Here is a 23550-nt window from a genome sequence, read left to right on the forward strand (position 1 = left end):
AGCGCTCTGAAATTTGCTATCGCTAATTGGAAATGGCAGCGTACGACGCTTTTCATTATTTCATTTCATTGTTTTAAATACAGTGTTTAGATTAAAATATATGTAGTTCAAAGAAAGGTGGCACAATGTATAAAAAAGTGGCTCATTTAGTATCAAAATAAAAAAGTGGCACAAAGGTATCATAGCCCAAAAAAAGTGGCAAAATTGATACTTTAGTGGCACAACGGTCACGCTGTTCGGGGGTCTTGATAGCGCGTCGGCCATAGTATTAGTGCTACCGGACTTATATCGTAATTCATAATTAAAGACTTCTAAAAAATGAATATCTGCGAATTCTTGTGTCTGATCTTGATCTTTGCGCTCGAGAATGTCATATTGGTTTGCTGTGTAATCTTCTAGAGGTGTTAATTGTTCTGCTATTTCATATTCGCGCATCATGGATTCATATTCTTGAGAGTCTACGTTATTATTTTGTTCAGTGTCCAAGTGGAAGTTTCTTTGATTTTTTTCTGGTTTGCGCAATTGATTGGACTGGTCTGAAGGCCTTTTGCCTGTTGTCCGGATTGGGTCTATTCATATAGTTTACAGCCCGTGACCGCATGGATGTGTCTATTTCCATGGGCTCCGGTCGAGGTTGCGGTTTAGGTGCGACTGGCCTAGGTGGTTGACAATTATTATTTGGGAAAAAATGTGGATGAGTGGCGTATGGTGGATTATTCCTTGAATACATTGGAGCAATCGAATTATAAGTTTGGTTGTTCGGAAATGGTTGTGGCATATAAGCTAATTGTGGATAAAATGTTTTCCGGTTATTCTCTGGATTGTGAGCCCTAGAAGGTATTGGTGGGGGTGGTTGGTTATACTGCCTATTATTTTTAGGCCCACTAATGTGTGAATTTGCGAATTGAGTCCTAGTAAATTGATTTTCCCTTTTCAAACATAATTGAAGTGCCTGAGGGAGGTCCGTTGGCTCTTTCATACCAAGATGTGTTGACATCTGTCCCCTTAGACCTCTTATGAAGGTATCGAGTGCTTTGTCTCGATATGTTTGCGCAAGTAAATCAAGAGCTTCTTTTCCTATGTCCATACAGGAAAGTTTGTTCATTATCAAAGATAAATGCGAATATACTTCCCGATAAAAGGCCTGAACTTTGCTATTTCCCTGCACTAACGTAATCATTTGATATTCTAATGTAGTGAGATCGCGTTTATCTGCATAGTGAAGTGTAAGGCATTTTGAAATACTATTCTAATTAAAGGTGTATTATATGATTCTAATGCAGCATCAGCGTTACCAACTATTTTATTCCTGATAGTATTCAATATTGCAAAATATTTCGGAGTACCTTTGGATGAATCGTATAGCCTAAGTATTCTATCTACGCTTTTCTTAAAGGAGCTAAACTCAGAGGCATTGCCTGAAAATTCCCTAAGACTCCTGACTACATCGGGAACTTTGTCTAAGTCACTTAAGTTATTTACGTATCTGTCCTCTATAATTTGGTCGAATCCTGCTATGTCTTCGTTGCGTCTCAGTAATTGTCTAATAGCAATTTGGCACTGTTGTGCACAAATTCGTGCGATCGTCTCTTCTACATTAATGGTTAACTTTCTTTCGTTTGAATTTTTCGGGATTAGGGGCATTTAGAACTGGCGGTCTTATTAAATGATTGGGGTTAGACATTTTTTAAATTTTATCAATGATATAGCGGTAAGACTTTCTTTTTCTCTTTTTTTTACTCCGTTAGAATTCTTTTATGTTTCAGTAATTTACGTTTTGTATTTTCTACTATTTATTCTTTTTAAATTCTTAGTGTTTACTGATTTCATTGACTTGATTTCACTTAATGTTTTCAACATATTCACTTAATATAATTCACTTAATATGTTTAATTCAAGTTTGTTTTTTTAATCGACCTTTTCCAATGTAATTTCAATAAATAAATATTTCTTTGAGCTTTAGGTCTTGGTTTTTTTCTTTATTAAAATCCGATATTTCGCAATGGGTTACATTGCATCTTCAGGGAGATCTACAAAAATACATTTTGATTTTTATATTTCATGTTATCACAGCATTAAATTATTTAACAAAACGATAAAAGACAAACAGAAAAATACACAGAAAATAAATATATTGCTTACATGTAAAACATCTATAAAAGTGTCAAGTTTTACTTAAACCTACGATAGAATTTCACTATCATCGTCTGTGGTAAATATTGCACTGAGTTGTTTTACATATTGCACGATCTATTTTTCTGTGTGAGATGGCGGTAGCAATAAGCTGCGTTGTCGGTGTCGCTCTTATAGTTTATTCTCTTTGTTGTTGGTAGGTTATTAATATGTAACATTTCTAAAGTCAATCTCCTGTTGTAGTTACTCTCCGTTTGTAGTATTTTAATATTCTCAAAGTTTGGTGTGTGGTTATTTCTCCTGCAATGCTCAGCAAGAGCTGTCTTTTGTGTCTCATTTTCGTTTCTGCATTTGATGTTTGATTTGTGTGCAGACATTCTCGTTTTAAGTCTGTTTTTTGTTGTCCCAACGTACAGTTTCCCACATTTTTCGTTGTTGTTTCCCTCGCATTCAATTTGGTAAATTACGTTGTGTTTGTCTTCGGTGTTTATTTTGGTTTTAGTGTCGCTGAAAAACTTTTTTAGAGTGTTGTTCGTTTTTCGCGCTATTGCAAATGTATTCTTGTCGTATATGTTAGATTTTAAGAACCTTTCTGACATGTGTGGTATGTAAATCATCGACTTGTATGTTTTTTCCTCTTTTTCCTGCTTTGGTCTTGTGGGTCTATATTCAATAAAGTTGTTGATCATGTTCATTGGAAAATTATTCATTGTCAATATTTCTCTGATTTTGTTTTTGTTTCGGCTGTGGAATTTTTCGTCACTTATATTCAATACTCTGTGTACAAAATTTTTAGCAGTGTTAATTATTATTTGTTTCGGATGCTTTGAGAAGAAATTAATGATTCTGCCAGAAGCTGTCGGTTTTTGGTACCAATCAAATTCTATTTTCTCATTGTTCCTACAGACTATTGTATCCAAATAGGGTAATCTTCCATGTAATTCTTCCTCCATCGTAAATTTGATATTGTTATTAAAGCTGTTTAACATTGTCAATGTGTCTTGTATTGCACTTGCTTCAAGAATCACAAAAAGATCGTCAACATACTTCGTCACAATCGTCGGTTTTGTTGTAAGTTTTTCCAAACAGGTGTCAAGTAATTTCTCCATCACCAAATCGGCTACAATCGGAGAAGCCGGCGAACCCATTGGAAGTCCTCTCTTTTGTTTGTACACTTTGTCGTCAAATTTGAAATAGCGGTTGTCCTTGATGCAGAAAGTAAGAATATTGAAAAATAAGCCCTTTGTCATATTTGTATATTCTTTTATTTCGTCCCATCTATCTTCTATTAAACGAATTCCTAAGTCTACGGGAATGCTAGGAAACAGGGAAACAACATCAAAGGACACCATTCTTTCCGTTTTTTTGATGGTGACCTTCTGTAGTTTATCCTTAAAAGCTATAGAGTCTTTGACATTGTATCTGGAATTGCTGGTAAGATTTTTCAAAATGTTGACGATATATCTGCAGAGTTTAATTGATGGAGAATTGACTGAAGAGCAAATTGGACGCAAAGGGTAATCTTCCTTGTGGATTTTAGGAAGTCCGTATAATCTAGGAGCTGTGGCCACGTCCGTTTTCAGTCTTTTCTTTTCTAAAACTGAAATTATATTGTTTTTAAACAGTTCATCTACCAGTTCATTATTTCTTTTTATTAAATGTGTTGTAGGGTCCTTATTTATACGTTGATATATCATAATGTCATTTATTATATTATTCATTCTTTGTCTGTAGTCATTTTTATTCATTGCAACTGTAACATTCCCTTTATCAGCATTTAATATTAAAATATTTTTGTTTTTATTCACACAGAAAAATAGATCGTGCAATATGTAAAACAACTCAGTTCAATATTTACCACAGACGATGATAGTGAAATTCTATCGTAGGTTTAAGTAAAACTTGACACTTTTATAGATGTTTTACATGTAAGCAATATATTTATTTTCTGTGTATTTTTCTGTTTGTCTTTTATCGTTTTGTTAAATAATTTAATGCTGTGATAACATGAAATATAAAAATCAAAATGTATTTTTGTAGATCTCCCTGAAGATGCAATGTAACCCATTGCGAAATATCGGATTTTAATAAAGAAAAAAACCAAGACCTAAAGCTCAAAGAAATATTTATTTATTGAAATTACATTGGAAAAGGTCGATTAAAAAAACAAACTTGAATTATACATAACACGGAGAGCACGCCGGAAAACAACAACAAAATGATTTACAAAAATATTAAAAGCAAAGGTAACATCAAACACAGCATAAACAAACACAAGAACACAAAAGTTAAAGCGGAAAAAATCAAATGTTCACTAACATTTCTGATAAGATGTCGCAATCATGGTGTCATACCAAACTTTATAAAAAATGCTCTAAAAAACATTTACAAACTGTTTAAAAATTCATACAGATTGGACATTCACAAAACTTTAAGAGGACATATTGACACATTTCAAAACAAAATTCTCAGCCTAATCATAAAACAAAAGCACTTAGAACTAAAAAACAACAACAAAGAAATACTCACAATAGAAAAACATTTAAACAACCATTTAACAGAAGAAGAGAAGAATTGCATTACGCTCAATGAACAAAATATAACATCAAATATACAAAACAAAATCAAGAACACACAGAAAGAGAAATTTGATAAACTAAAAAAACAACAAATGATAGACCTTAACATAAAACATAATGAAAAATGGTTCGTCAACAAAACAGAAACCCAAATTCCACAAGATGTAAAGTGGCTTCTATCTCTTGGTGACAAATTCGGTCTACCAACAAAAAAATCACAGTTCCCGTTATTTAAGCTCATAGCAGACGGGGATGATGTTATTCAAACATGGAAGGACAAAGAGAAACAAGAAGTTATGAGAACGAAGTTTACGACAATGATTGACTCACACATCAATAAGATGAGAGAAGACGGGAGAGATAAGTTTATAAATAACACAGTGGAACACACTCGAGCTTTTTTGAATAAAAACAAAAATATTTTAATATTAAATGCTGATAAAGGGAATGTTACAGTTGCAATGAATAAAAATGACTACAGACAAAGAATGAATAATATAATAAATGACATTATGATATATCAACGTATAAATAAGGACCCTACAACACATTTAATAAAAAGAAATAATGAACTGGTAGATGAACTGTTTAAAAACAATATAATTTCAGTTTTAGAAAAGAAAAGACTGAAAACGGACGTGGCCACAGCTCCTAGATTATACGGACTTCCTAAAATCCACAAGGAAGATTACCCTTTGCGTCCAATTTGCTCTTCAGTCAATTCTCCATCAATTAAACTCTGCAGATATATCGTCAACATTTTGAAAAATCTTACCAGCAATTCCAGATACAATGTCAAAGACTCTATAGCTTTTAAGGATAAACTACAGAAGGTCACCATCAAAAAAACGGAAAGAATGGTGTCCTTTGATGTTGTTTCCCTGTTTCCTAGCATTCCCGTAGACTTAGGAATTCGTTTAATAGAAGATAGATGGGACGAAATAAAAGAATATACAAATATGACAAAGGGCTTATTTTTCAATATTCTTACTTTCTGCATCAAGGACAACCGCTATTTCAAATTTGACGACAAAGTGTACAAACAAAAGAGAGGACTTCCAATGGGTTCGCCGGCTTCTCCGATTGCAGCCGATTTGGTGATGGAGAAATTACTTGACACCTGTTTGGAAAAACTTACAACAAAACCGACGATTGTGACGAAGTATGTTGACGATCTTTTTGTGATTCTTGAAGCAAGTGCAATACAAGACACATTGACAATGTTAAACAGCTTTAATAACAATATCAAATTTACGATGGAGGAAGAATTACATGGAAGATTAGCCTATTTGGATACAATAGTCTGTAGGAACAATGAGAAAATAGAATTTGATTGGTACCAAAAACCGACAGCTTCTGGCAGAATCATTAATTTCTTCTCAAAGCATCCGAAACAAATAATAATTAACACTGCTAAAAATTTTGTACACAGAGTATTGAATATAAGTGACGAAAAATTCCACAGCCGAAACAAAAACAAAATCAGAGAAATATTGACAATGAATAATTTTCCAATGAACATGATCAACAACTTTATTGAATATAGACCCACAAGACCAAAGCAGGAAAAAGAGGAAAAAACATACAAGTCGATGATTTACATACCACACATGTCAGAAAGGTTCTTAAAATCTAACATATACGACAAGAATACATTTGCAATAGCGCAAAAAACGAACAACACTCTAAAAAAGTTTTTCAGCGACACTAAAAGCAAAATAAACACCGAAGACAAACACAACGTAATTTACCAAATTGAATGCGAGGGAAACAACAACGAAAAATGTGGGAAACTGTACGTTGGGACAACAAAAAACAGACTTAAAACGAGAATGTCTGCACACAAATCAAACATCAAATGCAGAAACGAAAATGAGACACAAAAGACAGCTCTTGCTGAGCATTGCAGGAGAAATAACCACACACCAAACTTTGAGAATATTAAAATACTACAAACGGAGAGTAACTACAACAGGAGATTGACTTTAGAAATGTTACATATTAATAACCTACCAACAACAAAGAGAATAAACTATAAGAGCGACACCGACAACGCAGCTTATTGCTACCGCCATCTCACACAGAAAAATAGATCGTGCAATATGTAAAACAACTCAGTTCAATATTTAACACAGACGATGATAGTGAAATTCTATCGTAGGTTTAAGTAAAACTTGACACTTTTATAGATGTTTTACATGTAAGCAATATATTTATTTTCTGTGTATTTTTCTGTTTGTCTTTTATCGTTTTGTTAAATAATTTAATGCTGTGATAACATGAAATATAAAAATCAAAATGTATTTTTGTAGATCTCCCTGAAGATGCAATGTAACCCATTGCGAAATATCGGATTTTAATAAAGAAAAAAACCAAGACCTAAAGCTCAAAGAAATATTTATTTATTGAAATTAATATGTTTTCTTAATTGTTATAATTTATACTTAATACCTATGCTTAATTTAACTTACAATATTACAGCTATCAGCATGTTGGGTTGAAAGCTTGACTTTATCCTTTTCCAGATGTACTTGGGGGTCTTTAGCTTCACTGTTATCCCTTCCGTCAACCTGTTGATTGTCCTTATCTGATGAGCTCTTCACTTATGATTCTCCTTTTGGATTTCAGCTTATGAGGTGATTTTTCCTTTCAGATTAGTTTTGCAGCTTATGAGGTGATTTTTCCTTTCAGATTAGTTTTGCAGCTTATGATTCCTTTCAGATAAGTTCTGCAGCTTATGAGGTGCATTTTATTCCGTTTTATCTTTCACAGCTTATGAGGTGCTTTTTTCCGGTTTTGCCTTTGCAGCTTATGAGGTGCTTTAAACTTCTACGTTGGGCTCCAATTAATATTTTTAATATTAATTTTTTAAAAAATATATACCTTTATTCACTCACTTCCAAAACAGAACTGAATATAAATTACATTATTATTCTTAACAATAACTTATTCTAAATATTATTACATCGTCAGCATAATAAATTTTCTGGTAATCAGCGTCTGGAGTATTTCGCGTATGTTGATTGGCATATTAGTTATTGGTTAATGCCTCCACGCGACTTCCGGTTGTTGTTGACAAATTCTGGATAATTATTGGGGTGTGGGAAAAAGCTAATGTTAGCATTTTCGGTGTTAATACATTAACGAAATATGGGAAACGCAAACTGTAGCGTTTTTGGTATTAACATGTAGGTCCACGTCTTCGTATAGCCCCGATATGCGGTATTTTGATGATTTTAGCGACAATATTTATCGGAATTGTTTCAAAATTGGTATCTGTCTACAGACTAAGATAGAAAATGACCCATATAACGGTATCCCCTAAATCCGGTTCTTGATGATTTTAGTGACATTATTTGCCGGAATTGTTTCAAATTTGGTATTTGAAGTTCGTAATGGATACAACAGCCTAAGACCGAAAATGTAGGTCCACGTCATCGTACAGCCCCCATATAAGGGCACCCCCCGATATTCGGTATTATGATGATTTTAGCGACATTATTCACCGGAATTACAGCCTATGCCAGAAAATTGTCTGTGCAGGTCCACGTCTTCGTATAACCCCCACATAACGGTACCTCCCGATATTCTGAATTTTGATGACGTGACCGACATTATTTACCAGAATTGTTTCAAATTTCGGATTTTAAGTTCGTAATGAATACTACAGCCTATGACAGAAAATTGTCTTTGCAGGTTCACGTCTTCGTATAGCCCCCGTATAACGGTACCCTCGGTATTCGGTATTTTGATGAGTTTAGCGACATTATTTACCGGTATTATTTCAAATTTTGTAGTTGAAGTTCGTAATGAATAAAACAGCCTATTCCAGAAAATTTTCTACGCAGGTCTACGTTTTATAACCCCCATGGTACCTCCCTATATTCGGTATTTTGATGATTTTTCTACATAAAAAACACATATTTTTCAAGTTTCGCAATTGAATATTAGAATTTGTGTAATGTTTTCCCCTAACATTCAATATCGTCCATTATCCGTAAATTACATAAGAGAACTATACTGACTAAGCTGAAAAATTGTTAAATTGAACTCTTAAACACATAAATTAGATATTATTGTAGCAAACCATGTGTATGTATCAATGCAAAAAAATCCCTTCCGTCAACCTGTTGATTGTCCTTATCTGATGAGCTCTTCACTTATGATTCTCCTTTTGGATTTCAGCTTATGAGGTGATTTTTCCTTTCAGATTAGTTTTGCAGCTTATGAGGTGATTTTTCCTTTCAGATTAGTTTTGCAGCTTATGATTCCTTTCAGATAAGTTCTGCAGCTTATGAGGTGCATTTTATTCCGTTTTATCTTTCACAGCTTATGAGGTGCTTTTTTCCGGTTTTGCCTTTGCAGCTTATGAGGTGCTTTAAACTTCTACGTTGGGCTCCAATTAATATTTTTAATATTAATTTTTTAAAAAATATATACCTTTATTCACTCTCTTCCAAAACAGAACTGAATATAAATTACATTATTATTCTTAACAATAACTTATTCTAAATATTATTACATTGTCAGCATAATAAATTTTCTGGTAATCAGCGTCTGGAGTATTTCGCGTATGTTGATTGGCATATTAGTTATTGGTTAATGCCTCCACGCGACTTCCGGTTGTTGTTGACAAATTCTGGATAATTATTGGGGTGTGGGAAAAAGCTAATGTTAGCATTTTCGGTGTTAATACATTAACGAAATATGGGAAACGCAAACTGTAGCGTTTTTGGTATTAACATGTAGGTCCACGTCTTCGTATAGCCCCGATATGCGGTATTTTGATGATTTTAGCGACAATATTTATCGGAATTGTTTCAAAATTGGTATCTGTCTACAGACTAAGATAGAAAATGACCCATATAACGGTATCCCCTAAATCCGGTTCTTGATGATTTTAGTGACATTATTTGCCGGAATTGTTTCAAATTTGGTATTTGAAGTTCGTAATGGATACAACAGCCTAAGACCGAAAATGTAGGTCCACGTCATCGTACAGCCCCCATATAAGGGCACCCCCCGATATTCGGTATTATGATGATTTTAGCGACATTATTCACCGGAATTACAGCCTATGCCAGAAAATTGTCTGTGCAGGTCCACGTCTTCGTATAACCCCCACATAACGGTACCTCCCGATATTCTGAATTTTGATGACGTGACCGACATTATTTACCAGAATTGTTTCAAATTTCGGATTTTAAGTTCGTAATGAATACTACAGCCTATGACAGAAAATTGTCTTTGCAGGTTCACGTCTTCGTATAGCCCCCGTATAACGGTACCCTCGGTATTCGGTATTTTGGTGAGTTTAGCGACATTATTTACCGGAATTATTTCAAATTTTGTAGTTGAAGTTCGTAATGAATAAAACAGTCTATTCCAGAAAATTTTCTACGCAGGTCTACGTTTTATAACCCCCATGGTACCTCCCTATATTCGGTATTTTGATGATTTTTCTACATAAAAAACACATATTTTTCAAGTTTCGCAATTGAATATTAGAATTTGTGTAATGTTTTCCCCTAACATTCAATATCGTCCATTATCCGTAAATTACATAAGAGAACTATACTGACTAAGCTGAAAAATTGTTAAATTGAACTCTTAAACACATAAATTAGATATTATTGTAGCAAACCATGTGTATGTATCAATGCAAAAAAAAAAAAAAAAAACAAGTAAAAAAGCTGTAAGTTCAGCCGGGCCGAACTTTGAAGTCCCCCACAATATGGAACAAATTTCAATTTTCAAAAAAATAAAATACGTTAAAAATTCTGTTAAAATCTTAAAAATACCGAATATAGCCGTTATATTAGGGTCTATACGTCGCCGTGGACCGGCATAGGACACTTTTGTCAAAAGCCATTACAATGCACAAATGCGATACTTGAAAAAAATCTGTTTATAATGTCGCTAAAATCATCAAAATACAGAATATCGGGAAGTATCGTTATATGGGGGCCATAAGAAGACGTGGACCTGCACAGACAGTTTTCTGTCATAGGCTGTAGTATTCATTACGAACTTCAAATTTGGTATTTGATCCACGTCTTCGTATAGCCCCTACATAATGGCACCTCCCTATATTTGGTATTCTGATTATCTTGTCTACATTATTCACCGATTTTTTTTCAAGTTTGGCATTTGCATATTGCAATGGCTTAGAACAAAACGTGCCTATACAGGTCCACGTCGTCATATAAATGCGGCTACATTTGTTACTTTTTTATTATTTCAAAGCATTTTATTTTTTTGAAAATTGCAAAATTCCTTCCAAATGATGGAGGGTATTCAAAGATCGGCAAGGACCTTACAGCCTTTTTACTTTTTTTAAGTTTAACTGCATTATCCAAACGGTGTTATTGGTATTTGGAGTTTAAAGTGGAATACGGCTGAATTAAGATACTTCCATACAAAAATGTAAAAATCGGTAACCATTGGTGGAGGGTATTAAAAGTTCGGCCCGGCCGAACTTTATGTTTTTATACCCTCCACCATGGTATGGAGGGTATATTAAGCATGTCATTCCGTTTGTAAGACCACGAAATATACATTTTAGACGCCACAGGTACATATTCTTGATCAGCATAAAATTCTATGTCGATTTAGCAATGTCCGTCCGTCTGTGCTAATCACTCTAGCTTCCGAACGAAATGGAGTAGGTTGATAAAATTTTACTCTAATGTATATTATGTCTGCAGGACTTTTGGTATTGTAAATGGGCCGTGTAGGTCCACGTTTTCGTATAGTGCCCATATAATGGTACCTCCCGATATTCGATATGTTGATGATTTTAGCGGCATTATTCACCGGAAATGTTTCAAAATTGTTATTTAATGTTCGTAATGGATACTACTACATTGGCAGAAAATTGTCCGTGCAGGTCCACGCCTTTGTATAGCCCTAATATAACGGCATTTCCCGATATTTGGTATTTTGATGATTTTAGCGGCATTATTCACTGGAATTGTTTGAAATTTGGTATTTGAAGTTCGTAATGGATACTACAGCCTGTCACAGAAAATTTTCTGTGCAGGTCCACGTCATCATATAGACCCTAATATAATTTTAATAGAATTTTATTTTATTATTTTTTTTTTTTTTTTTGAGAAGTGCCAAATTGGTTCCAAATGGTGGAGGGTATTCAAAGTTCGGCCCGGCCGAACATACAGCTTTTTTATTTGTTTTTCAATGATTTTATAGCCCTAACTCCATTTTTTAGAGGGAACAATGAGTGTAGCTATTTAGCATTTTGATGAAATTTTACAAATTCCTATTAAATGATGTATGATATAGAGTTTGGCCCGCCGAACTCAGCTCTTTAATTGACTTCTTTATATTTTCCGCGTAAAGAATACGCTCATCTTTATGAAACATTTTTAAGGGTAAGGAAATTGATTTCGCTTGCTTTGTTGACATTTGCTTTACGGCATGTTAGTTGCGGATCAGTTAGGGCTGCAATCTCCTGCCATTAGCCACCCTCCCCCCCCTCTTTTTTGTTTTAATTGTTGCATCTGTTCTTAAACTTCCTCGTAGGCACTAAATTGTTTCTCGAGCATTAGCCTATGCATTTCGGGCTCTATTTCCTTTATATTAATTTGTGGATCAGAAGCAGTCTCAATTTCATAACCTTAATTCACTATGCGAAATTTATGTTGAGGTTATCCCATATGTATTCTTCAAAACGGGGATCTGGGTTTTCATCACTTTCACTTTGTCATTCCGTTTGTAACTCTTCGAAATACGAAAATCCTACATATTCTTTATCAATCGAATTAAAAGACGATTTAGCGATGTCTATCTGTCTGTTTGTTGTAATTACGCTACCTTTCGCACGAAATGAGATAGAAACATATAATTTTGCACACAATAGTATTCTGCAAATATTGTGAATACCAATATTAGGTATTTTGAATTAGATTCATGATTTTTGCAACATGTTTCCACGGATTTCTATAAATATTGGCATATGTAGGTCATAATGGGTTCTAGTTCCGGTGGCGGAACATTGTATGAATAAGTCCACATTTCCGTATTGCCCCCATATAATGGTACCCCTCGATATTCGGTGTTTTGATGATTGTTGTCACATTATCCACGGATTCGTCTAAAAATTGGTATTTGTAGTTCTTAATGGGTTTTCGCTCCAGTGGCAGAACATTGCATATCTAGGTACATGATTTCCTACAGCCGCCATATAATGGTACCTACTGATGTTCGGTATTTTCATAAACATTATCACATTTAATTTTTCAAATTTGGCCTTTAAGACTTGTAATATATAGCAATCCTGGTAGTATAAAGTTGTCTAAATGGGTACCCCTTTTGATATGGCATCCTATGTTTTTTTTTTGAAAAGTTTAACTGCATTATCCATACGGTTTTACAGGTATTTGTAGTTCAAAGTGGAACACGGTTGAATTAAGATACTTCTATAAACAAATTTTTGCTTTACCCAATGGTGGAGGGTATTAAAAGTTTGGTCCGGCCGAACTTTATGTTTTTTACTTGTTATACTCTCTACCATACTATGAAGGGTGCCTTTAAGTGTTAAGAGGTTCTAATTCCATGTGCGATTACAATCGCTTCATATTTCCAATTCTATTCACATGCCTTTATATGCGCACAATTGCATTTTTATACCCTCCACCATAGTATTAAGTTTGTATTAAGCTTGTCATTCCGTTTGTAACACCTCGAAATATACATTTATACCCCACAAAGTATATATATTCTTGATCAGCATAAAATTCTATGTCGATTTACCAATGTCCGTTCGTCTATCCGTCTGCCCGTCTGTGGAAATCACTCTAGCTTCCGAACGAAATGAAGAAGGTTGATAAAATTTTACTCAATGGTGTATTATGCCTGCCGGACTTTTGGTATTGAAAATGGATAGCCCCCATATAACGGTACCTCCAGATATTCGGTATTTTGATGATTTTAGCGACATTAGTTACCGGAATTGTTTGAAATTTGGTATTTGAAGTTCGTAATAGATACAGCATAAAACCGAAAATGGTAGGTCCACTTCTTCGTATAGTCCCCATATAACGGTACCTCCGATATTCGGTATTTTGATGATTTTAGCGAGACTATTTACGGGAATTCTTTTAAATTTGGTATTTGATGTTCGTAGTAGTATTCGAAGTTCGTAATGGATACTACAGCCTATGCCAGAAAATTGCGTGCAGGTCCACGTTTTATAACACCCTATATTCGGTATTTTGATGATTTTAGCTACATTATAAACAGTTTTTTTTGTTCAAGTTTCGCATTTGAATATTGTTAGCATGTGACAAAAGTTGCCTATGTAGGTCCACGTCGTAGAGACCCTAATATACATCTACGTTCGGTATTTGTAAGATTTTACCAGCATTTTTAAAGGGCCATGTAGGTCCACGTCTTCGTATAGCCCCCATATAACGGTACCTCCAGATATTCGGTATTTTGATGATTTTAGCGACATAAGTTACCGTAATTGTTTCAAATTTGGTATTTGAAGTTCGTAATGGATACTTCAGCCTATGATAGAAAATTGTCTGTGCAGGTCCACGTCCTCGTATAGCCCCCATATAACGGTACCTCCCGATATTCGGTATTTTGATGATTTTAGCGAGACTATTTACCGGAATTCTTTTAAATTTGGTATTTGATGTTCGTAGTAGTATTTGAAGTTCGTAATGGATACTAGAGCCTATGCCAGAAAATTGTGTGCAGGTCCACGTTTTATAATCCATGGTATCACACTATATTCGGTATTTTGATGATTTTAGCTACATTATAAATAATTTTTTTCAAGTTTCGCATTTGAATACTTTAAGCATGTGACAAAAATTGCTTATATAGGTCCACGTCGTAGAGACAATAATATACGGCTACTTTCGGTATTTTTAAGATTTTAACAGAATATTTAACGGATTTTATTTTTTTGAAAATTGCCAAATTTGTACCAAATGGTGGAGTGTATTCAAAGTTCGGCCCGGCCGAACTTACAGTTTTTTTACTTGTTATTAGACAATATTTTTCATTATAAATGCGATTCCAGCGGCATGAAGTGTTACTATCACGTATGCTCTTACATTTTTTGTACATTTCATCGGGATATAAAAACAAAAAATTTAATCGCCTAAACCATTTAACGTCAATATTGTTAAACAACCTATTATGGTCATTTGAATATTCTCCCAAATGTGGGAACCTATATTATCCTGATAGCCTATTACGCTCATAATTCTTATAAATAGAATTATAAGTATTATTATTACTAAAATTAGAATAAATAAAAAATTAGTAAGTACATAAATAAATAAATACGTGTGATGATATGTGATGGGATTTCCAGCATCTCAATCAAAAATTTTATTTCTTTAACTTATCAATTTCTTTGTGTTTTTTTTAATTGGGACCATTCATAGTATATATATCAAACTGACTCTTTTCATGCAGGCTTACATCGTTTAAGACTAACGAATGCAATTCCATTGTTACTTCGTTACGTATTTGTGTGTGCGATCTTAGTTTGGATAATTCATAATTATTTGTAGACACATCCTTTCCCAACGTCTCTTTGCACTTATTTATGATTGACTCTGTTAAAAATGGAAGATATCCATCTCATAGTTATATAAACCTAGCTGATTTGGTCCTCCTTGCAGGGCTAAGTTATATTATGCTTTTTTAACAACATCATAATCGTCAAATTGAATAAATTTATTGGCTTCCTTCTATACGAAGCCCCCACATATAGATGAGTGCAGATTTTAAGTCTGTTGATGCTTTGAGACACATTGTCGAACTTTTAATACCCTCCATCTTTTAATACCCACAAAAACCATCAAACCACAAAAACCATCACCATTTGACAAAAACCATCAAAATATCGTATCGTATCGTGTTTTCAAATTATTAGAAACAACAAGTTAAAAAGCAGTAAGTTCGGCCGGGCCGAACCCTCCACCATTTGGAACGAATATGAAAATTTTCAAAAAAATAAAGTCCTTAAAAAATTCTGTTAAAATTTTAAAAATACCGAATATAGGCGTTATATTGGGGTCTATACGACTTTTACCTACATAGGCCTTGTTTGTCTTAAGCCATTACCATATTCAAATTCGAAACTGGAAAAAAAGGAGAATAATGTAGCTAAAATCAATCAAAATATCGTATATAGGGAGGTACCGTTATATCGGAGCTGTGCGAAGACCTGGACCAGCATAGACAATTTTCTGTCACAGGCTTTAGCATCCATTACGAACGTCAAATATGACATCTCAAAAAATGTCGATGAGTATTGTACCTACCGACAATTTTCTGTCAAATACAGTAGTTTTCATTACGATCTCTAAATATGTAATTTGAAACAATTCCATTAAATAATGACGCTAAAATCATCAAAATGCCATTTTTTGGGAGGTACCGTTATATGGGGAAGACGTGGACCGTTGTCATAGGCTGTAGCATTCATTACGAATCTCAAGTACCAAATTTGAAACAATTCCGGTGAATAATGTCGCTAAAATCATTAAAATACCGAATATCGGGAGGTACCGCTGTATGGGGGCTATACAAAGACGTGGACCTGCACAGATAATTTTCTGTCATAGGCTGTAGTATTTATTTCGACCTTCAAATATTACATTTGAAACCATTCTGGTGAATAATGTCGCTAAAATCATCAAAATACCGAATATCGGGAGGTACTTATATATAGGGGGCTACATGAAAACGTGGACCTACATGGCCCATATACGAACTTACGCCTACTAAAAAAAATAAACACGTGTGCAAAATTTTAGCCTTTTATCTCAATTCGTTCGAAAGATAGCGTGATTACAACAGACAGACAGACGGTCAGACAGACGGACATGGCTAAATCGACGTAAAATTGTACGCTGATCAAGAATATATATACTTTGTTTCGTCTGACATGAGTATTTCGAGGAGTTACAAACGGAATGACAATGTTAATATATCCTCCATAGTATGGTGGAGGGTATAACAAAGAACAATTTGTGAGTGGACGAACAGACACAAGAACAGTGAAGGAACAGAAAAAAATACAGTGGGTGCAAAAATAAGTGCAAAGTTAAAACAAAAGTTTTGAAAAAAAAACTTTGTAATATCAAATAAATAAAATATTAAATAAATAAAAGAAAAGCAAATCACAAAACGTAAATAATTTATCTTATCGGTGTTATTAAAAATAATGTTCGGTTCTCAAATATGTATTTAGAAGTGTTTGTTTATATTTTTTGTCTGGAATACTAAGGTAAATTATTAGTTTATTTAGATTGTTTGCGACATATATAGACATTTATATACACTTTTTTATTATGTACAAGGAATTTTGAAGGTTGTAGATACATTATCTTGCTTAGTGAAATAATTTAGATACATTCCCATATGCAACTCCATGTCGTAGATGTTTTACCCATGTTGTTTAAATGACTCGAATGCATTATCCACGTTTTTGGATAAGTTAGATTTATTATCCAGGTTTTGGATAAGTTGGTATATTATAATATATTATCCAAATTACATTATGCACGCTATTTGGATAAGGAAGATACATTATCCATGTTGTTTGGATAAGACAGATAAGTTATCCACGTTGTTTGAATAACAAATTATTCACGTTACAAACACATATATATTATACAAGCCATAGATTTATTATCCAAATTGTAGATACATTATCCGCTCTATTCGGATGAGGCAGATACATTACCCATATTGTTTGGATAACAAAGTATTCACGTTGCAGACACTGTTTCCATATTCTCGACACATTATCAGCGTTGTTGATACATTATTCAAATCGTAGATACGATATCCACATTGTACAATCATTACCCACGATGTTTGGTTAAGGCACATGCACTATCCAAGCTTTTTTGTTAATGTGGATACATTCTTCTTATTGTTTTGATAACGTTAAATTATCTGGTTTTTGGTTGGAATATCGGAGATACATTATCGCATTGTTGAAATATCGTAGATACATTATCCATGTCTTTAAAAAATAAATTGTGTACCTTGTTCGGTTTTCTTAAATACATTATCTATGTTGTTTGGATATTATCAATTATCAATGTGGATTGGATAACGTAGTTACAAAATATAAGCAACTTGGATAACATAGATATATTATCGACGTAATTTAAATAACTTCGATGCATTATCCTCGATTTTTGTATAACATAGATCAACGCTCACCAACACACCGCCCATTGGAGATTCACCACACCTCGCACACAATCAAGGGAATAATTTAAAATTGGGTGTTTAGAGTTTATAACTGGTTCTACCTTCTATGGCGGAACGTTGGCTATATAGATCCATGTTTTCCGATTTTCGTTAGTTTGACTATTTTAGTCACATTTCCTAACGGTAGTACCTAAAATACGGTATTTAAATTTCGTACGAATTTAACAAAAAAAATAGACTTTGCACAGTGGAACAAAAGTGAAGTTACACAGTGCTACAAAAAAATAAAATTTTTAAAATTGTAGAAAAATTAATTTTTTCTTCAATTTAAAAAAATATACAATTTACAAAAAAATTTACAACAAATAGTGATATTAAAATTTTTTATACAAAAAGAGACTATACACAGTGTTACACAAGAAACAATATAAAGTGACACAAAAAACAACAACAACACGAAGAGTTTTGGAACCAGCAGCAAGCAGGACGGACACAAGCAGCACAACAACAACACACGGTACAACACCCAAAATCAAAGTGAGTACTCGTGAAATTTTCTTTTTTGACACAAAAGGACATTTCGGGAGCAGGCAAATCTTCAATATTTGCATTGATCCGCATATTCCCATATTTTGCAAGATAACTTTGCCACATATTCAAAGCTGCTAGTTGCCCACTCAGACACAGTGAAAGAAATTTTGCATTTGGAGCCATTTTTGTGGACAGACATTTGGCTATTGATCCAGAAAAAAGCAGACAGACACATATTTTTTTTCAAAAATAGTGGGAATTTTCATCCGTATACAAGTTCAGGTGAATACATAAGCGCCATATTGACACAAATACATAAGCTTTTAACTTTGGAAAATTGGCGTCACCAAACTTGGCAAACATATAAACGCCATATTGGCAAAACTATATACAAATTTGGAAACAAAGCGTCGAGTAAATAATAACCTTTTTAAAAAATAGCGTCTGGTTGACAGTAGAAAAATAACCAACATTTTTTTTAAATTTTTGAGAAAAAAAAAGCAAGCGTCTGGTGGACAGACATACATGTGATACAAAACCTACAATTTTTTTGAAATTTTTGAAAAAAAAGAAACAAACAAGCATGCGTCTTGTGGACAGACATACATGTGAAATATTTTGCTGGTTTTTCTAACTTTGCGACTTGAAAAATTTCGACACTTTTTGGATTTTTTACGTTATTTTTTTGCGAAAAATATTTGGATTTTGGCCCAAATAATTTTCACTCGAAATATTTTGCTTGGACATTTTAGCTTCATGAAATTTTTTGCTGAAATATTTGGACCTTGACCAAAATCAAATTCTTTTGAAAAATTTTGCTCAAAATTTTGGATTCTGGCCCAAATTATTTATTTTTTTTTTTTTTTTGAAATATTTTTCGAGAAATTTTTCAAAATTATTTTCTCTAACTCTCGTTGCGAATCTGATCAAAAATTTAGCGAATTTAGAAAATTTGTTGAATCAGACAAATTTTCACTGCAATAATCAAAGTTATTGGCTTCTTAAAATAAAATCCTCCTGTCATAGGATATTAACCCATTAACGCCGACGGGTGCGAAAACGCACCAAAAATAGAGATGTTTTTGAGCATGCATAGAAACGGTTTCATATTCGATATCGCTTTTCTATTTCATTGTATAGATAGTAGATGGATGGGGCTATTTTTTTGACTGGCTTTTTTTCACCTACATGACGATAAACGCATCGCCAAGTGCAGGTTTTCTCATATACAAAATTCAAAATTGTACATATAAACGTCTTTGCATATATACGTGTTTGCGTTTTCGCACCCGTCGGCGCTAATGGGTGCTCTTTTACTAAGAAAAGTATTTTCGGTTAACCATATGTGCGAACGCTAATGAAAATAAAATTGTTCTCAGTAACGCCGACGGGTGCGAAAACGCACCACCCCCTGAACGAGCAAGGGGTAGAGATAGGGAATATGAGTGACATTATGGTATCCTCCACTAACTTTCAATATTTTTCACCCACTAATAATTGAGCCGGCGTTAATGGGTTAAGCGATTTAAGGTGAAAATTTTGGATTTTTATTCGACAACGCAGGGCACATTTTTACTTCGAAAAAAAAAATGTCGTTTATTGAAACAATATATCTCTGACAATTTCCTTGCAATCTCGTTTTCACTGTTTTTAAAAAAAAAAAAAACTTTTGAACTATTTTTCGATATACAAAAATAAAATCCTCCTGTAAGTGGACTTTAAGAGATTTTATTTTTTGTTAATTTTGGCAAAAAAGTTGTCCCCTTCTGACAACCCAACACACAATTTTTACTTCGTTTAAAAATTTTTGGATCTCTGAAATTTTTTTTTTGGAATTTTTAACTTCCCTTTGACTATCAAACTAGACTCTCGTTTTTTTTGGGGGATGGGGATGTTTGATGTCGATGTTAAAGGATGGGATCCGATTTTAATATACATTTGTTCAACAAAATTACCTAGAGGATTTTTAGAAGAATTCGAGAACTCATTAAGCGATTTGTAAACAAATTCAAAAATGGGAACAGTTTGACGCTTTATTATCAAACAAATTCAAAACCTTGGAATCAGTTGGTAATATAAAGCCCTCAACATCGAAATTTGCTCAACAAAAACCCACTAACAATCTCACGCCTAGATTTTTGAAAACATATAGTGGAAGCACGACCTAGTACTAGTGATGCCGCTATTACAAATCAAATACAGTCCACTACAAACCTAGAACCAACTACTATTACTACTTTGACCCTCCAAGACAAGCAAATTTGTGAGCGACAATCTGGAGGAACACTATTTTTCACAGCAATAGTACAAATTGAAACCAAAGGACAACTTCACAATGCCCGAGTTCTAATAGACTCAGGATCACCATCCACCTTACTTATTGGAATGGACATTGGACCATTAATATTCACAATTGGAACTTCAATGAAAACATTTGGATCAATCTTAACACAAAAAACCAAATTTGGATGGATAGTTGGAGGACCCATACCAGGAACCACCCTTCAACGAAAACAAATATCACTTCTAAACACAACTTCAATGGAGAAAGTACTTACACGTTTTTGGGAGTTGGAAGAGACCCCTAAACAAGTTTTACGGTCAGAAGAAGACCAATTTTGTAAACAAAACTACACTGAAACAACAATATGGAACAAGGATGGAAGATATGTGGTGACTCTCCCGTCCAAAAAATGCCAGAGATCAAAGAACAATATGATGCCTCAAGACTTGAATCATATGAGGAAAATCAATGCGAATGAAATAGATAAAATGCCAAATTATTATCACGCTGTGATGAAACCCGATCGACTCACAACGAAGTTAAGAGTCGTATATAATGCTTCTTGTCCTACATCAAACAAAACTAGTCTAAACGACATGCTATATCCTGGACCCATTCTACAACAGGATTTAGTATTGCAAATTTTAAAATGGACATTCTTTAAATATGCCCTCAATCCAGATATAACAAAGATGTATCGCCAAATACTTTTGGATTCGAATCAAAGAAATCTCTTTCGACAGTCTTCTGAAAACCCAGTAGAGGATTATGAGCTGCTATTAGTTACATGTGGAGTTAACTGCGCAACATATTTAGCATTGAAATTTCTTCTTGAACTATCAGGGGATGTAAAAGATTCGTATCCTAGAGCCGCAAACACAATTTTGAATAATTTATATGTTGATGATGCATTAGCTGGCGGCCACACTGAAGATGAATTAATGAAAGCTCGAAAGGAATTAACACTCATGAAATGGACGCCAAATGATCACAAAATTATACAAGATATTCCACATGAACATTTACTACCACTTAATTGGCTAGACATTTTCGAAGATGCTTCTACTAAAACCCTTGGAATTCGATGGAACATCTCAGGCGATTATTTTTCCTTCACACCACATTCAATGGAAAATAAAAATGTATCTTCAAAACGAGAAGTTTTTTCAACGATAGCCAAATTATTTGACCCATGTGGCTGGAACCGGTGGTTGTTGTAGCTAAGCTAATAATGCAACAAATCTGGCTACACAAAATTGACTGGCATGATCAATTAAAGCCAATAACTCAGATGAACTGGAACAATTTTGGTAAAAATAGCAAAGATATTGAATATCTCAGAGTTCCTGGATGGATTCAATACACGCTTGATGTTTCTGTAGAAATTCATGGATTTTGTGACTCGTCGGAAAGCGCTTATGGAGCCATTCTATATATTAGGGTGGAAAATACTGACCATACCACACATACATTCTTACTATCAGCAAAGACTCGTGTCGCTCCAATTAAACAAATTTCAATACCTAGACTCGAGTTATGCAGGGCAGTATTACTCTCCAAGTTAGCAAGATCCATTGTTAATAGCCTACAAATATCAAAATATTCGACACAATTTAGGACAGACTCTACCATCGCCTTAGCATGGTTAAAAAAGCCACCTTGTCATTGGAGCACATTTGTTGGAAATATAGTCTCGGAAATTGCTGATAATGTTGAACAAGAAAATTGGAGACATGTTGATTCGGAATATAATCCAGCTGATATTGCGAGCCGTGGATGTTCGCCTGCAGAGCTAAAGACTAGTGATCTCTGGCGGCAGGGACCTCAATGGCTCAGAATACCTAAATACCGTTGGCCATCACAAGATATCTTAAATGACACAAAATTGGAAGCCAAAACGGCAGAAGTCATGACACTTTTTGCGGAAAGAGATGATCCTTTAAAATATTTCTCTTCTTTAGCTAAAGTTTATCGATCATACGCATATGCTTTAAGACTCTGGAAAAATACTGGAGCAAATAGACAACACCTTCGCACCTCATCAACAGACCTTACATCAGATGAAATCCAAGATGGAAAATGAACTTGCATAATTCGCTCACAGAAATTAGTGTATGCCGACGAGTACAACCTTCTAATGAAAAAAACTCAAATTTCTCCTTCAAGTCCTCTATTGGCACAAAACCCGTTTCTAGACTCAAAGGGTATTATTAGAGCAAATGGTAGATTGGTACAATCGCCAGCCCTAACATATAGCGAACGTCATCCAATAATACTACCACATGACGCAAAGCTTAGCAAATTGTTAGTCGAATTTATTCATAACATTACCTTACATGGTGGTAATCAATTAATGGCCCGAATATTAAGGTCCGAATTCTGGATATTTGGACTCAAGTCGATAATCAAACAAGCCATACGAAAATGTCGAATCTGCTTAATACACAAAAAACAAACCCAAACTCAAATAATGGCTTCGCTACCACCAGAACGTACTTTTCTTTCTCGACCCTTTACAAACACAGGGGTATATTTCGCAGGACCCTTTAACATTAAAAGTTATTCAGGAAGAGCTTTCTCTATTACAAAAGGCTACATGTGCCTGTTTGTTTGTTTCGCCACTAAGGCTATACATTTAGAACCCACAAGCGATTTATCGAAATAGGCCTTTCTTGCCGCTTAAGTCGGCGAGGTTGTCCGTCTTATATATTTTTGGATAACGGAACTAACTTTGTGGGAGCGGTTGATCCATTAAAGCGAGATAGATTAGATTTCATGAAGAATATTCAAAATAGCACAATTCAAAAT

The 23550-nt window shown here is 34.1% G+C and overlaps 3 protein-coding genes across 5 annotated transcripts in view; 2 read left to right on the top strand and 1 right to left on the bottom strand.

Moving 5' to 3' along the window:
- LOC109612410 (potassium voltage-gated channel subfamily H member 8) overlaps positions 1-23550 on the bottom strand; it is a 1874382-nt gene that overhangs the window by 1474031 nt on the left and 376801 nt on the right. The window lies entirely within an intron of this gene.
- Positions 100-23550, top strand: LOC131804359 (uncharacterized). The gene is made up of 2 exons (XM_059127192.1): positions 100-176; positions 16703-23550. The coding sequence occupies exon 2, from the start codon at positions 20844-20846 to the stop codon at positions 21960-21962; it is 1119 nt and encodes a 372-aa protein (XP_058983175.1). The 5' UTR covers positions 100-176; positions 16703-20843; the 3' UTR covers positions 21963-23550.
- On the top strand, positions 3987-18009 carry LOC131804619 (uncharacterized). Its single transcript, XM_059127662.1, has 3 exons — positions 3987-4061; positions 4174-5874; positions 17925-18009. The coding sequence occupies exons 2-3, from the start codon at positions 4352-4354 to the stop codon at positions 18007-18009; spliced, it is 1608 nt and encodes a 535-aa protein (XP_058983645.1). The 5' UTR covers positions 3987-4061; positions 4174-4351.

This window comes from Musca domestica, unplaced genomic scaffold (genome assembly GCF_030504385.1).
Source record: "Musca domestica strain aabys unplaced genomic scaffold, Musca_domestica.polishedcontigs.V.1.1 10, whole genome shotgun sequence".
Taxonomy (NCBI): domain Eukaryota; kingdom Metazoa; phylum Arthropoda; class Insecta; order Diptera; family Muscidae; genus Musca; species Musca domestica.